At 39.1% G+C, this 16,160-nt stretch overlaps 1 protein-coding gene across 1 annotated transcript in view; it reads right to left on the bottom strand.

The window, feature by feature from the left end:
- LOC124622655 (multidrug resistance protein homolog 49-like) overlaps positions 1 to 16,160 on the bottom strand; it is a 385,512-nt gene that overhangs the window by 92,747 nt on the left and 276,605 nt on the right. The window contains exon 17 of the mRNA XM_047148447.1: positions 9,827 to 9,988. Within this exon, the coding sequence (XP_047004403.1) occupies positions 9,827 to 9,988 (162 nt within the window). The remainder of the gene's footprint in view (positions 1 to 9,826; positions 9,989 to 16,160) is intronic.

Raw genomic sequence — 16,160 nt, 5'->3', positions numbered from 1 at the left:
TGTTGGTCTACCAGAGCTGAAATACGTTCGGTTGGGGCTTTGAAGCCTGCTACAATGGGACGGCCAGGATGGTTCTCTTTGTGGATTTTGGGTAATAGGTAGAAGGTAGGGGTACGTGGCTCAGGTGGAGTGAGTAAGTCTATGGAAGCCATTGTAAGGCCTTGTGAGGGACCTTGGATTTTTAGGATTTTTTGCAGCTCAGTCTGGATGGAGTGAACGGGATCCTGGGTAACAGCTTTGTAGGTTGAGGTGTCGGAGAGTTGACGCAGTCCTTCTGTCACATACTCCACACGGTCAAGTACGACAGTTGTGGAGCCTTTATGGATGGCAATAGAGCGGTCTATTTTCAGCTCCTTAATGGCACGGGATTCAGCTGGGGTGATGTTGGGGGTTGTCGGGATGTTCTTCAAGAAGGACTGGGAGGCAACACTGGATGTGAGAAATTCCTGAAATGTCTGCAAGGGATGGTTTTGGGGGAGGGGAGGAGGATCCCTTTGAGAAGGCAGTCGGAACTGATCTAGACAGGATTCAACACTGGGTCTAGTATTTGGGGGCTGTGTTTGGGTAGTGAAGTGATATTTCCAGTTGAGGTTCTGGGTGAATGAGAGGAGATCTTTAACCAGGGCAGTGTGGTTGAATTTAGGCGTGGGGCTAAAGGTTAAGCCTTTTGATAGAACAGATGTCTCTGGAGGAGAGAGGGATCTGGATGAGAGGTTTAGGACTGAATTGGGACAGGTGATATGTGGCATTTGACTGTAGTTATAGTTGAGATTTGGTCTGTGTGGGGTATGTGCTGGGATGGGGAGATTGAGTGGGGTGGCTAGGCTAGGTTTGTTGGCTATGAGGGGGGGTTTGTTGAAGGTTCTGTTGTGGTTGGTGTTTGTGAGGGATAGGGAGAGGGATCCCACTTCTTAGGTGTTGCACTAGCACTGTGGATAGTTTTTTCAGGTGGTGTGTGGCATGGAACTCAAGTTTGCAGCTGGCTTCTAGGATGATGTTCCTGAGTGTGTTCTCCAAGCAAGGGTTTGAGAGGTGGACGACTTTGAAGAGAGATAGGAGCTGTTGGGAGTGGTGGTTACATGAAGTAGTGTAGAGATTCAGGACAAGTTGGGTAAGGGCTAAGGATTGAAGGTTCTGGAAGTCCAGGAGAGACTGGTGGAAGGAGGAATTGCACCCGGAGATGGGAACTTTTAAGGGAAGCCCTTTAGGGGTAATTCCAAAGGTTAAGCAGGACCGGAGGAAAAGTATGTGGGATTGCAGTTTGGCTACGGTGAATGCATGTTTCCGGAATGAATGTAAATAATTGTAGCAGGCTTCAAAGCCCCAACCGAACGTATTTCAGCTCTGGTAGACCAACACCTCCAACCTAACACCCGCAGACTCCCATCCTACATCAAAGACACAAACCACTTCCTAGAACGCCTCAAATCCATTCCCACTCCTCTCCCACCTGAAACCTTTCTTGTCACCATAGATGCTACATCCCTTTACACAAACATCCCACATACCCATGGTCTCTCTGCCGTTGAGCACTACCTCTCCCAACGCCCACCCGAAGATCTTCCAAAAACCTCGTTCCTTATCACACTTACCAACTTCATCCTCACCCATAATTACTTCACTTTTGAAGGCCAGACCTACAAACAAATCAGGGGAATGGCCATGGGAACCAGGATGGCTCCATCCTATGCCAACCTCTTTATGGGCCGCATGGAGGAGGCTTTCCTGAACACCCAACAGCTGCTTCCCCTGGCCTGGAATAGGTTTATAGATGACATCTTTGTGGTCTGGACTCATGGTGAAGAAACACTCCTTAATTTCCTCCATAACCTCAACTCCTTTTCGAATCTGAATTTCACCTGGTCCTTCTCCAAAACCCAAGCCACCTTCTTGGATGTTGACCTTCATCTTGTTGAAGCTCACATCCACACCTCTGTCCACATCAAACCCACAAACAAACAACAGTACCTTCACTTTGATAGCTGCCATCCTTTCCACATCAAATGCTCCCTTCCCTACAGCCTAGGTATTCGTGGCAAACGTATCTGCTCCAGCGATGAATCCCTCAACAATTACACCAATAACCTGACCAATGCTTTCCTCTCCCGCAACTATCCCGCAGACCTTGTCCACAAACAGATTTCCCATGCAATACATTCCTCCCCATCCAACAACTATGTTCCTACCCCCAGACCACACAGAAGCATCCCCCTTGTCACCCAATATTATCCTGGCCTCGAAAACATCAACAAATTACTCCGCCAGGGATATGACTTTCTCAAGTCAACCCTGAAATGAGATCATCCCTTGACAAAATTCTCCCCACACCACCCAGAGTTGCCTTTTGTCGCCCCCCTAACCTCCGTAACATCCTTGTTAAACCCTACAATATTCCCAGACTACCTTCTCCACCCAGCGGTTCCTACCCCTGTAACCGACCCTGCTGCAAAACCTGCCCCATGCATCCCCCCACAACCACCTACTCCAGCCCCGCTACTGGTAAGACATACACAATTCAGGGCAGGGCCGCATGTGAAACTACACATGTCATTTATCAACTGACATGCCTGCACTGCACAGCCTTTTACATCGGCATGACAACAACTAAACTGGCTGAGCGCATGAACGGACACAGACGAACTGTCCGTCTAGGAGATGCCCAATACCCAGTAGCGGAGCATGCCCTCCAGCATAATTCTATGGACCTAGGAACCTGCTACACCGTATGTGCCATTTGGCTTCTCCCACCCAACACCAGTCCCTCTGAACTGCGGAGATGGGAACTTGCACTCCAACACATCCTTTCATCCCGCCATCCCCCTGGACTGAACCTACATTAAACAACCTCAATCCCATTTACTCTTCAGTCTTCTCCTCTTTCCCTTTCCTCTTTATCCATTCACACATCTTTTCATCCTACATAGTTGTGTTTATCTTTATACTATATACCTCTTTACTTCTGTATGCATCCTCTTTGGTTTGAAGCTGGCACAGTACTTACAGTAGAATATCTTTGGCTTCCCTCTGACAACCATGCCTCCATCCTTGCTACCCTCCCTATTTTCCTTTCCCTGTTGCTTCATAACCTGGGTTGTGGGTAACTGAATCTCCTTTCCCTTCTTCCCTTTCTTTCCCCTCTCTCCTCCCCAATGAAGGAACATTTGTTCCGAAAGCTAGGAACGTAAATTTTCGGTTCTGTTTTATGTGTTTTATGTGTATCTATCGGCTGTACTGAGCTGAGGTAAGTACTGGCCAGCCCCTCTATCTCTTTGTTAGTATTTGTTTCATTATCACTATTGGCTGATTTAATTCTTTTTTCAGAATATTTATGTCATGAAGAACTGCTTATTGTTCTAATCATAAGTGATAGATGATCATAGGTTCTTCTATCTTTGAACTCAGAAAATTCTCATCCTTCATGAAATTTACATGCCCACTGACAATTAGCTGGAAAGTCTCCTTATCAATGATTTGACAGCCTTTTGTTGCTTGGCAGTATCCGAAAAATGTCAGCTTCTGCGACTTCTCATCCATTCTTGCAGTTTGGTTTCAGAATGTGAACTTTTGCAATGCAGCCAAAACTTCTCAAGTGTGGTAAAGAAGGCTTTCTCCTTTACCAAACTTCATATGGTATTTTTTCTCCAAGTGTGGTGCACAGAGAGAGATTTGATAGGTATGCAGCTGTAGACACAGCTTCAATCCAGTGCTCCTTGTGTAAACTGACATCAAACATCATGGTAAGAACTTTGCCAAGATACATTAGATTAGCTCTCTATGTTTAGCTCTCTCAGAAACACTGTTTTGCAGTGGATTGTATCATAATGTAAGCAGATGTGATACCTTCAGAATTTAGAAATCTTTTGAGTTCATCATGGGCATATTCCTTTTCACTGTCAGACCACGACTTCCTGATACTTTTGTCTGTCTGTTTTTCCATCATGATACTGAAGGTTTTAAAAATCTGAGTGACCTCAGACTTTTTCTTTAAAAAGTAAATGACCCTTAATCTTGATAAATCATCAATTAATGTGAAAAAATAACAATTTCCTCCAACAGATGCAGTCTCCATTGGCCCACACAATCAGAATATAGTAAGTCCAAGATGCTTTTAGAATACCTTTTATAGTTTTGAACAGAAGATGTGACTGTTTTCCCATGATGCACAATTCACATTGATCTCTGAGTGCACTGTCCTCATTTAATACTATTGAAACCTTTGCCACTTCCAGCGTGCTTCTGTGATTTGTATGTCCAAGCCTGCGATGCCATAGGACTCCATTACCTTTTGTGTAGTAGCACTGTTTCAGTTCACTTGAATTCAAACAACAAATGCCATTCTTAGTTGATGCTTTGGCAACTAGTTCTCCTCATGCATCATAGATGAATCTACCTTTTTGTTAAACATCACTTTATGGCCTTTACTTACAATTTTACTAACTGAGAGGAAATCCATGGCTGAGTCTGGTATCTAAATGATATCAGATGCTTCTATTTCCACTGTTTTATCACTAGTACAGAAGGTAAGATCAACATTTCCAGATGTCTTTGCTACTAAACCGTCACCTCGTGCACTGATCACAGAGCCATTACATGGCTTTATATTATGAACCTTTCCTCCATCATTAGTGATGTGCACAGAAGCACAAAAATCTAAATACCTCTTCTCCCTTTCAGACACTGTGTAGAATCTGTACAAGAAAGGCTTTCTTGTGTTCAGACTGTTTTCTGGTTAAATTTTCTTTATCATTTTTTATGAGCTTTCTCCTTTTTCACTCTTTCTAGAACAATATTCAGCAATATGATTTAGTTTGTTGTTGCTGTAGCTTTTATTTCTATGACTCTGCATATTTACACACACATCAAAAAAAGTTTTGCATCACCTCGGTTCTGAGTGTTCCAGAACCTGTACAGAAAATTGGAATAGAGATCAACATAAACATCATTTCTGCCCTTTTTATTGTTCACAAAAACCACACATTGCATGTTGCACAGAGGGATCTTCAGAGGTGGTGGTCCAGATTGCTGTACACACTGGTACTTCTAATGCCCAGTAGCACATCCTCTTGCATCGATGCATGCCTGTATTCATCGTGGCATACTATCCACAAGTTCATCAAGGCACTGTTGGTCCAGACTGTCCCTCTCCTCAACACTGATTCGGCGTAGATCCCTCAGAGTGGTTGGTTGGTCATGTCATCCATAAACAGCCCTTTTCAACCTATCCCAGGCATGTTTGATAGGGTTCACATCTGGAGAACACGCTGACCACTCTAGTCGAGTGATGTTGTTACCCTGAAGGTGGTCATTCACTAGATGTGCATGATGGAGGTGCGAATCGTCGTCCATGATGATGAATGCCTCACCAATACGCTGCCAATATGGTTGCACTATCAGTGGAGGGTGGCATTCACGTATCGTACAGCCGTTACAGCACCTTCCATTACCACCATCGACGTACGTCGGCCCCACACAATGCCACCTCAAAACAGCAGGGAACCTCCACCTTGCTGCACTCACTGGACAGTGTGTCTAAGGGTGTTCAGCCTGACCAGGTTGCCTCCAAACATGTCTCTGACAATTGTCTGGTCAAAGGCATATGCGACACTCAACGGTGAAGAGAAAATGATGCCAATCCCAAGTGGTCCATTTGGCATGTTTTTAGGCCCACCTGTACCGTGCTGCATAATGTCGTTGTTGCAAAGATGGACCTAGCCATGGACATCAGGAGTGAAGCTGCACATCATTCAGCCTTTTGCACACAGTTTGAGTCGTAACACGATGTCCTGTGGCTGCATGAAAAGCATTATTCAACATGGAGGCATTGTTTTCAGGGTTCCTCTGAGCCATAATCTGTAGGTAGTGGTCATCCACTGCAGTAGTAACCCTTGGGCTGCCTGAGCGAGGCATGTCATCAACAGTTCCTCTCTGTCTGTATCTCCTCCATGTCCGGACGACATCACTTTGGTTCACTCCGAGACACTTGGACACATCCCTTGTTGAGAGCCCTTCCTGGCACAAAGTAACAATGTGGATGTGATCATCTAGGCATGGTTGAACTACAGACAACATGAGCCGTGTACCTCCTTCCTGGTGGAATGACTGGAACTAATTGGCTGTCGGACTCCCTCCGTCTAATAGGTGCTGCTCATGCATGGTTGTTTACATCTTTGAGTGGGTTTAGTGACATCTATGAACAATCAAAGGGGCTGTCTCTGTGATACAAAATCCACAGTCAACATCTATCTTCAGGAGTTCTGGGAACCGAGGTGATGCAAAACTTTTTTTGATGAAATTCTTCATTTCCATTTATGTCTTCAGGTTTAATGTCTTGTAGTACTTTTACTTTAATAGAATCTCTGGTGATACATGTGCCACTGTTTTCAAGTGCCGTAACCAAATGTTGATAATGATCAGGTAATCCAGCCAGGAGCAAAGTTCTTTTTCACTCTTCACTCACTGGGAACTTAATTTCATTTAACATAAATGTGGTCATTGTAATTCGATCACAATAATCATTTACCAACTTGCATGTATGTATCTTGGTTATAATTAATGTTGTAAGTAAGCCCAGTCTACATTTGCATCCAGAGTCTTCAAATGCTTTTTCCAGGGCCGTCCAAGCTTCTGGTGCCATATTTGTGTCTCTTATATGAGAATAATTAGTCTTGTCCATGATGAGTACAACCCGGGTTTGTGCTTTTATGTCTCTTTTCTTCCAAGAAGCATCCAGTTTCATCAGGTCCAAAGGAGAGTTCTCTATAACATCCCACTGTTCATCATGGACTAAGAGCACCTTCATGGTAAACGTCAACATCAAATAATTTTCTTGTCTGATGAAATTTTCAACTACTGGGAGTCCAGATGAACGTGTTCAACTCATTTTAGACCTAAAAGTATGACATGAATGGTAGCCTGCATACATGAATGATCAACTGATGAAAATAAGAAGGTAATCAGCACACATATGACTTATGGACCAACTCTGGATTTTTGCACGTGACTTCCATTATTTAACAGTTATAAAACATTGATTTCACACCTGGTTCTGGACCCATAACCTTCTGTTGAGTGTTTTAAATGTAATTATGCTGAGGGCTTTGTGAAAATCAGTGTACTACTCTGATTACACACACATAAGCACATAATAACCACAGAGTAACAATAATAGTAACAAAAGGGGTAAAGAGTAAGCTGTGAGTATCAATTTACATGTCCTACTACCTTATTAACTGCTCGTACTTCATCTGATACTGTTTGTATGTCTCCAGATTCTCTCCTTCTCTGAGTTCCTTCCTTTTAGCCCCAAGTTCAACTATTCTTTGGTTTTTTGGGTTTCCAGCATGTTGGTTAATGACAGGACAGCAACTTGTGTTAACCAGTTTGATATAGAAAACAGCCAAAGTTGCAAAACTGAGTTCTTTTTATTTAATTGATGACCAGATACCCAAAATCAATCACTGAACAGAATTTTGCAACTTTGGTTGTTTTCTACATCAGATTATTGCTTTGGTAATCCATTGCCTACTGTGACCTTGTTTATTATGACAGGTAATTTTGATGAAGACTGCATGAAAATGAGGCATTAGTGTGTCAAAAAATGCATCATACTTCTCATTTATATTTGCATTGTTTCAGTCATTATTTTTAAAATATTCATATTCTGTAGACTGATAATCCTGATTTCTCTCTCGTCTTGCTTTACTTCTGTTTTTGAGTTTTGTTGTGGTCTCAACATATTATAACTTCCTTCATTTTAAACTACAGTAACAATTTTGCTAGCTTTTTCAGAAAGGTTGCAATATTAACACTTGAGGACCTGTATACGCACAAAATTCTGGAAGGTTTGTACATGTACAATTTTCAGTGTCTCGTAGACGGCTAATTTTCTTAGAGTGCAAAATTCTGCTTCATTTAGCCAATGCCCATTAAGGCATTGTACATCTTGTCATGTTTCATTCAGGAACAGTTCAGCTTCTTGTTTTGTTGAATTTTTTTGTTCATGTCTTCAAAGATATTTTCAGTTCGATGACTTCTGTGTTGTAGAAAATCTGTTGTAATTGGAGTCTGACACGTGACCACACTGTACTAATTATTCTTTATATTGTTCTGCTTTTCTTCATTTGACTGTGAAATAAAAAATCTTTTGCTAAGTAGTGGGGAACTGATTGTATTCTTTGTAAAGTCTGTGTCAGTTTTCTTTCTATTTGTGCTCCTTTTGATGTTGCTGACTGATGCTTTTTTGTACTTTGAAGTATTTCATGTTCGTTTGTTAGGGTGTATTTGATGGTTGAATTATAAGTGTATCAAAAGAAAACTTCACTTTAGAAATACGTAAAACTACAAAGAGACAAAATGATCAGCCATTACTTATCTTCAACAAGCAAAATTACAAGTACTGCTGGTAGGTAGGTTTCAAAAGTAGTTAAAGACTATACTCAACTTTGATACTGTTAGTTCATCTTAACAAGTGCCCCCCCCTGCCCCCCTACCCACACAACCCACTCCCACACCTCCTACCTCAACCTGGTGTGAGTGTGACCTACCTCTCTTTCCCAACCTTGCTTAGCCTAGGCCTCTGTCTTCCCTAAGGAAGTGACTAACAGTTCTGAAAGATAGGAATAGTTTTTTTTTTTTTTAAATCATGTCTATTAGCAGTCCTTAGAATTACATCTTCTCAAGACAATTAATAGTATCATTGAGCAGATCTGAAATGATATTTTTAATGTGGGGCCAGTATTCTAGATTAGTTGTGCATTAATTAACTGCTGTGTATAATATGCTTACAATGAGAGAAAACTAATTTTATGGAAAGAAGTAAATTCCAAGTTGTTCTATTTATTTGAACAGTGACAGACAAATGCACCTTTCTGCTGATAATATTTCAGCTAGTTTGTGTGTCAAAAGGCATTAGATGCATATTTGATATAACAGATTCTTGGGATACCAAGAGCCTAATATGCACTATGTGAGTACTCATAGTAGGAAATGAAATAACAGAAGTTGAGGAACAGAAAGAAATGACATGTATGTTATTTTAAACACCTTTGCCTGCAGTCACTCTCTGCATGGTTTTATTTGTGTGTGTATTCTGAAGACACATTTCATCAGTCTTGCTAATAAAAGATTTCAGTTTACTGGAGCATGACATTAGGAATTCCAGGATGGTGATAAATTAGAGGTGAGGACACTCAACCAATCACCTCAGACAAAAAAATCAGAAAATTGCACAAGATTTTGCTCTTTTTTTTTTAATTTTAGTAAAAATGCATATACACACAGACACCTGTGCCCCTAAACTGTGCCAGCACAATGTAGGGTCAAGTGTTGTGTTGTATTGTATTGTGTGTGTGTGTGTGTGTGTGTGTGTGTGTGTGTGTGTGTGTGGAGGAGGAGTTATTCTGAAAGCTAGTAATTTTCATTCTTTTTTTGTGTGTGCCTGATAACAATTCTATGCTTCTGCTATTTGGTGAACAAATATTTTACATACTTCTTTAAACAATGTGTTTATATGGCTGCATGTTCATTATTAAAAGTTCATAATCATTAACTTTATGTCTATTCAAGAATCCCTCTGTGATACAGAAGAAATCTGCAAGGAGGAAAACCTATAATTTCTGTTGAAAAACAACTACTTCTGTATGATTGACATTTTCTTTCCATTAATAAAATCTTAGAGAGTTGCATAGCTGTGTATTTCACTACTATTTTGTGTCAAAGTTACATCAGCTACACAGCTGTGTATATAACTTTTTCTTCTTCTGGCACTGTATTGGCAAATATCTCTATAGCTCTAAAACTCTAAGTTAACATTATGTATTTTACTTACTCCTTGAACACTAGATGCATCCCCAGACAGCCTTGCTGAAAGAATTCCAACTCTGTTCTTCTCATCATCATACCAAGCAATTTCCTGATTAAGCATAGACTGAAAAGTGTTTACACGCAGACGGCTTGTAAGTTTCACTCCAGCAATTCCAAACATGTAGTTCTGCAATAGATTTTAAAATATACTTCTAGTATCAACTGAAAAAAAACATTGAATGTCTAAAAAAAAACCACATTGAATTACACTGCTTACTGGTTCTGCCAAATTTAATAGTCTGGTAGACTACATTCACCAACACATGCCTTAAGAAAATAAAAGATAAGAGAGAGGGAAAATGAAGAAATCATGATATATCACTCTTTTTTCAATGTGCTTGTCTGCCACTCCTCTATATCTATGGATAGCAAAACATTATCTTACTTTAAATGTCATCTGAGAGTTTACAGGTTACAGCAACATGTACTTCATAAAACAGTTACATAGAGTCATTACAAAGATGCAAAAATTAAAGAATAAACTGTTCAATGACCAATGCCTTGCATTGGTCATTATGTACATAAATAAACAGCTCCAATTAATGGATTTCTACACAATTAGCACACAAAAATTAGCTATTAAGAAACATACAAAAGTTACTTCTGCTAATAAATGGAAATGAACATTTCTATGTACTATTTTAATACAGCTCCCAAATTGGCATGATGAGACTGAGTGCACCTGTTCCAATCCTCCCATGAAGAAAAAATCCTTGGGAGTACCGGGAATAAAACCTTGGTTCTTGGCATGGCAGCCATGTACACTGACCACTCAACTATGGAAGTTGGCTCAGGAGTGACATATCTTGTTTGAAAGCCCTCATTGCCATCTTTACAAAGAACATTTTACCTTGTACGAAACTGATGTAATTCTAGACATTTTTATTAAAAACTCTTGTTTTGTCCCATAATAATGCCTGTATGTTTGAATCATAAAATGTAGGCTTTTCAAAATCTCAGTGTTAGTATTGTATTGTAACTCCAACTTTGATGTACTTGCAAATGTGTGTGTCTACTAGAATACAATTCAGTTAATGAAATGAGCTTTGTAAAACTTGGTGATAAAAGTACACTCTGGAATATCCAGAAAAACAGAACTGATATTTATGTCATTTTAAAGACACACTGTCAGCAGTTAAACAAAATGACTTTATTGAGAAAAGAGTGTGTGCATTACCTTTCATTCCAGTCTTTTATATTACTACTGGGTATGTAATAGCTCTGTATTTTACTGTTTTGTAAAAACCTTTTGAAGTCAATCTTTAAATAGGCTCTGTGGACAATGCTGCAGTGAGTCATGGTTCAACCTTCAATGCATAATGTAGATAAGTCAGTGAGTATTAGTAAAATTCTGTAAAAACAGTCATCTGTATTATTATGAATGGCTATTTGTTAAACAATTTCTTGAAATCTTTGTGTCTTATTGGCATACCTTGACATAACTGCGTATCATATTATCTGCATGTTGGTAGAGGTCAGAAATGAGCTCCAGTGGGTCTTATGGCATCATATCTAAACTTGCTATCTCTGTGTGTTCAGAGATTTGACCTTCAAGTTTCCACTGTTACCCATTTAACTGAAAACTTGTCACTTGAATCTGTTGTCAGGTACAAGTGGGCAATACCAGTGTCGAAATCAGAGTGAGTATATGAGTCTGTAAGTATAACTGAGAACTTGTGGCATTGCCATTACATACACAATCATTGAGCATGGCGATTAATACATATCAATACCATGACTGATTGATTAGAGAGTAATAATGTAATATAACTGAGTCAATCTGTTATAGCAATTACCCTTGTTTCTGTGAAAAAGTCGTCACAACAGTGAAGAAGACTGTAACATGCAGAAATCAAAAAGTACAACACACAACACTGAGTAATTCAACAACCCTCACATGAAACATTGTACTATGATTTGTTTTGTTGTTGCCTCAGGAACAACTCAACATAGTGTCATTGTACAGCTGTTGAGTGCATTCAGTGGACCCATACACAAAGTGCACATCGACCAATTCTCCATCAGTAAACCTACCCATACTGCTGTGTATCACTGTTAATGTACAACTACCACTGCTGGAGAAACAAATGGAAGATAGAACTGAACAGTACTGAATGCAAGCCTGAAGGCAAAGGGTAAAATGGGTACTACTAATGTCAACAGCAGGTATGGTAAGCGAATAGAAACAAGGCACAATGCATACTGTTGACAGTTTTGCACTGTTTTCAGTACAATAAAAAGCTAATTTGGGGGAAAACATGCAATAACTCTGTAATGAGCTATCTGAGACTATAGGTATCTCACACTAAAATACTCAGATGGTATCCCTGAACAACCCTTGAAAGTTTGTCAGTGTAGTTCTGGTTCACCCTTTATATATGTATTTATGTGTGTATATGTATGTATGTACATATTTATATAATAGAGGGAAACATTCCACGTAGGAAAAATATATCTAAAAACAAAGATGATGTGACTTACCAAACGAAAGTGCTGGCAGGTCGACAGACACACAAACGAACACAAACATACACACAAAATTCAAGCTTTCGCAACAAACTGTTGCCTCATTAGGAAAGAGGGAAGGAGAGGGAAAGACGAAAGGATGTGGGTTTTAAGGGAGAGGGTAAGGAGTCATTCCAATCCCGGGAGCAGAAAGACTTACCTTAGGGGGAAAAAAGGACGGGTATACACTCGCACACACACATATCCATCCACACATATACAGACACAAGCAGACATATGTATGTATGTATGCATGAATGTATATGTGTACATATGAAGGAGGACCCAAAAATAGCTAGAATCAAATTGTTGTGCATGGTTGTTTTGTAGTTACATGTTGTGTCACTAGGTGGTGTTAGTTTGGAGTCTCCCACATCACTCAGTAAGGTGGTGTCAGTTGGAGCAAGTGGTTTTTTTGTGGTGGTTATTTATTTATTGGTCCTGTGAATCTAGAACTGTACAGTGTCCAAAATATATTGGACCATTCATTAATTACAATGCACATGTCTTGATTTTTTTCTTTTTTTCAGACATATTTTAACAAAAGATAAAGTTATACAATATTTTCTCACTCTACACATTTTATAAAAACAGTCTTAATCAGTGAAGCAGTTTTATTTTTCTAGGTATTCCCTTACTGTATAGAAGCAGTGCTCTACCAGGTGATCCTTCACAGTTGATTTGAACTTGCTTAAGTCCATTATTGTTTTTGTGGATTTGGGTAGTGCATTGTGCAATTTGATGCCAGAGTGGAGTATGCCTTTCTGTAATAGCACTGTGTTTGTCTGTTGTACATGTACATCATTTATTTGTCTTCTGTGGTAGCTATGTACAGATTCATTACGGGTGATGCTTGGACTGCCGCTGTTTAGTTTTTCTTTTATAATAATTACATTTTCAAGTCTATAAATACATGGAAGTGATAGTATTTTATTTTTCCTAAATAGTGGCTTTCATGGTGATCTTTGATCTAACCCTTCCATTAATCTAATAATCTTTTTCTGCAATCTAAATGACTTCTGACTAGCTCCACAATTTCCCCAAAAACTACACCATATTTCAATATTGAATGAATGTAAGCAAAATATATGGTCCTGAGATTACCATGAGATATACAGTTTCTTATTACTTTCATTACAAAACATGTTTTGCTCAATTTTTTGTTCACATAGTCCACGTGTGTATCCCATTTCTTGTTTTGTTGAATCCATATACTGATAAATTTTGCACTCCCTGTTTTCTCAATTTTTTGTCCACTTATTTCTATAGGAGGATTAGCTGGTGTTCTATTCTGGGTCATGAAAATATCCATTACAAAAGTTTTTTTCCAGATTTATAATCAAACTGTTTGCATCAAAGTGCTGTACTACCTTCTCTGTGATGGTCTTAATATCATTTTCAAAGTTTTATTTGCTACTTCCTGTAATTAAGATGCTACTGTCTGTTGTTTGTGTTCATGTTTCAGTATTTCTGTGATTAATGGCACAACCAAAAAGAAGGAGCAAAAAAGAGCCTGTATGAAATTTTATTTTCTGTTCAGGAAAACTGCAGCTGAGACTACTGGAATGTTTTGGGAAGCCTTTAATGATGATGCTTTGGGGAAATCACAGTTCTATAAAAGATTGTCTCATTTCAAATCTGGCATCATGTCATCTGAAGACATGCCTCCCTGGTCATCCTTCGACAGGCAGAAACATTGCCATAATCAATCTTGCAGTTGATGAAGATCATCAAAGGACTGTGGACGAAATTTCTGAGGAAATAAAAGTGTCACGGTGCACAGTCCAGCGAATTTTAACCAAAGATTTGCACATGAGATGTGTATCTGCAAAATCTGTTCCTCACTTGCTCACAGATGACCAAAGAGAAAAACCACGTGAATATATGCCACTACTCGAAGAATGAAGTGTAGAAAAATCCAACTATTCTTAAAAGAATTCTGGCTGGCAGTGAGAATTAGTGCTACCGATATGACCCAGAATCAATGCAAGCATCGAGCCAGTGGAAAATTCAAAAGTCACCTTGATTTAAGAAAGCATATCAAGTGTGATCCAATATGAAAACAATGTTGATTTGTTTTCCTTTTTTATGTAAATAGCATTGTCCTCAAGGAGTTCATTCCACCAGGACAAACAGTAAACCAACATTTTTGTCTGGATGTATTACAAAGATTATGGGGGAGTAAGCGATGAAAACAGCCAGATTTGTGGAGAAATGGAACTGGTTGCTCCACCAAGACAATGTTCCAGCCCTCACAGCTCTGATGATCCAATAGTTTATGGCAAAAAACAACTTGGTGCTTGTGCCTCGTCCACTCTACTCATACAGTCTAGATCTGTCTGACTTCCTTTTTTTTTTTTGGTCCTATGGATGAAGCAGCCTCTGAAAGCATCTAGTGACGTGGATGATGTCAAAGAAAACATGCCAAAGGCTTTAAACAGTATTCTGCTACAGGAGTTCCAGAATTGTTTTCAGCTGTGGAAAAAGATTAGGAGAAGGGCATTAATGCACATGGACAGTACTGTGAAAGGGCTAAAGTACTGTGAATGTAGAGTTCAATAAAAACACAAAATAACAAAAATTCCAATTATTTTTGCAACCCCCCCCATATGTGTGCCTATATGTATGTAGATATAAATGTATCTGTATGTACATTACATACACATACACACATATGTTTGTGTGCATCATGTATACATAAAAGTTTTTTTGAAGATTCCTTTAAATTTATTTTAATATTTAATCTCTGTTCAGAGAATGTCTAACAACGGCATCAACATACAAAGACTTTTGACACGTTACTGAGTCTGCAGCAACAATAAAAGTAAACAGGCATGAGGATGAAGCCTATTTTCTAAATGGTGATTAGTTATTAAAATAAATTTACAGCAGTTTTCAAAAAAGTTCCAGAAATGCTACACAAATACAAGTTACCATGACCAAAATAACGGACAAATTGCATTCATTTTGGTTACAGGGGTAAAACAGTGATGTTCAGCACTCAGTTTTCATTTGATGTAGAAAATATCGATCCTCATGGTGGAGGTGGAATAAACAAGAATACAATCTTTCTTCCTCTTCATCTCTCTCTTTTTTTCCCTTGTTTTCCACTGAACAAACTTCATATGTTTTTCATTTGAAGTGTTATCTATAACACTGAACTTTTTCCAGACATCACTCTTCCTCTAATGGGGAATAGTTGTAACTGTATACACTGCAACACTTAATTTTCATCTCAGGCCCCCCACAGGCTCACAAAACACAGCTTTATCACAGGTCATCTGATCCAGACAATCAGTCTTTTTGCCCTGTCCATGCACTCAAATTTCATACTAAGTTACAACTAGCCTTACACTCCTGCATGCATAAGTAAGAGGGAACAAGTCGATGAGCAGGAAGCAAACACAACACCATTTTCTAAGACTTGTCACATTCACAGAACAATGACAGGAAGTAATAAAGTTGATATATGACTCATTAAACAGTGGTGTCTTGATTTCTAATGAATGCAACCCTCAACATTAGGCTCATACTTAATTTTTTATGCTCTCTACAAGTTGGTTATCATTGATGTGACCAGTAACGATAGATGTGCATCATTTGGATGTTAACTTCAATAGAGCTGACTTGAATTATATAAAAAATTATTTAAAACAACTAGCAGTCACATAGTGGACAATAATTGAAGATGATGTATGAAGCAGAAACAGGTGTTGCACTGAAATTACCTAACCTTGTTCAATCATGATAAGCTTAATATGCATATATAATGTTTTCACTGTGATCTAAGTGAC

This window comes from Schistocerca americana, chromosome 7, assembly GCF_021461395.2.
Source record: "Schistocerca americana isolate TAMUIC-IGC-003095 chromosome 7, iqSchAmer2.1, whole genome shotgun sequence".
In the NCBI taxonomy this organism is placed as follows: Eukaryota; Metazoa; Arthropoda; class Insecta; order Orthoptera; family Acrididae; genus Schistocerca; species Schistocerca americana.
Note: the sequence above shows the minus strand (reverse complement) of the source record. Positions and strands in the feature narration are given on the sequence as shown.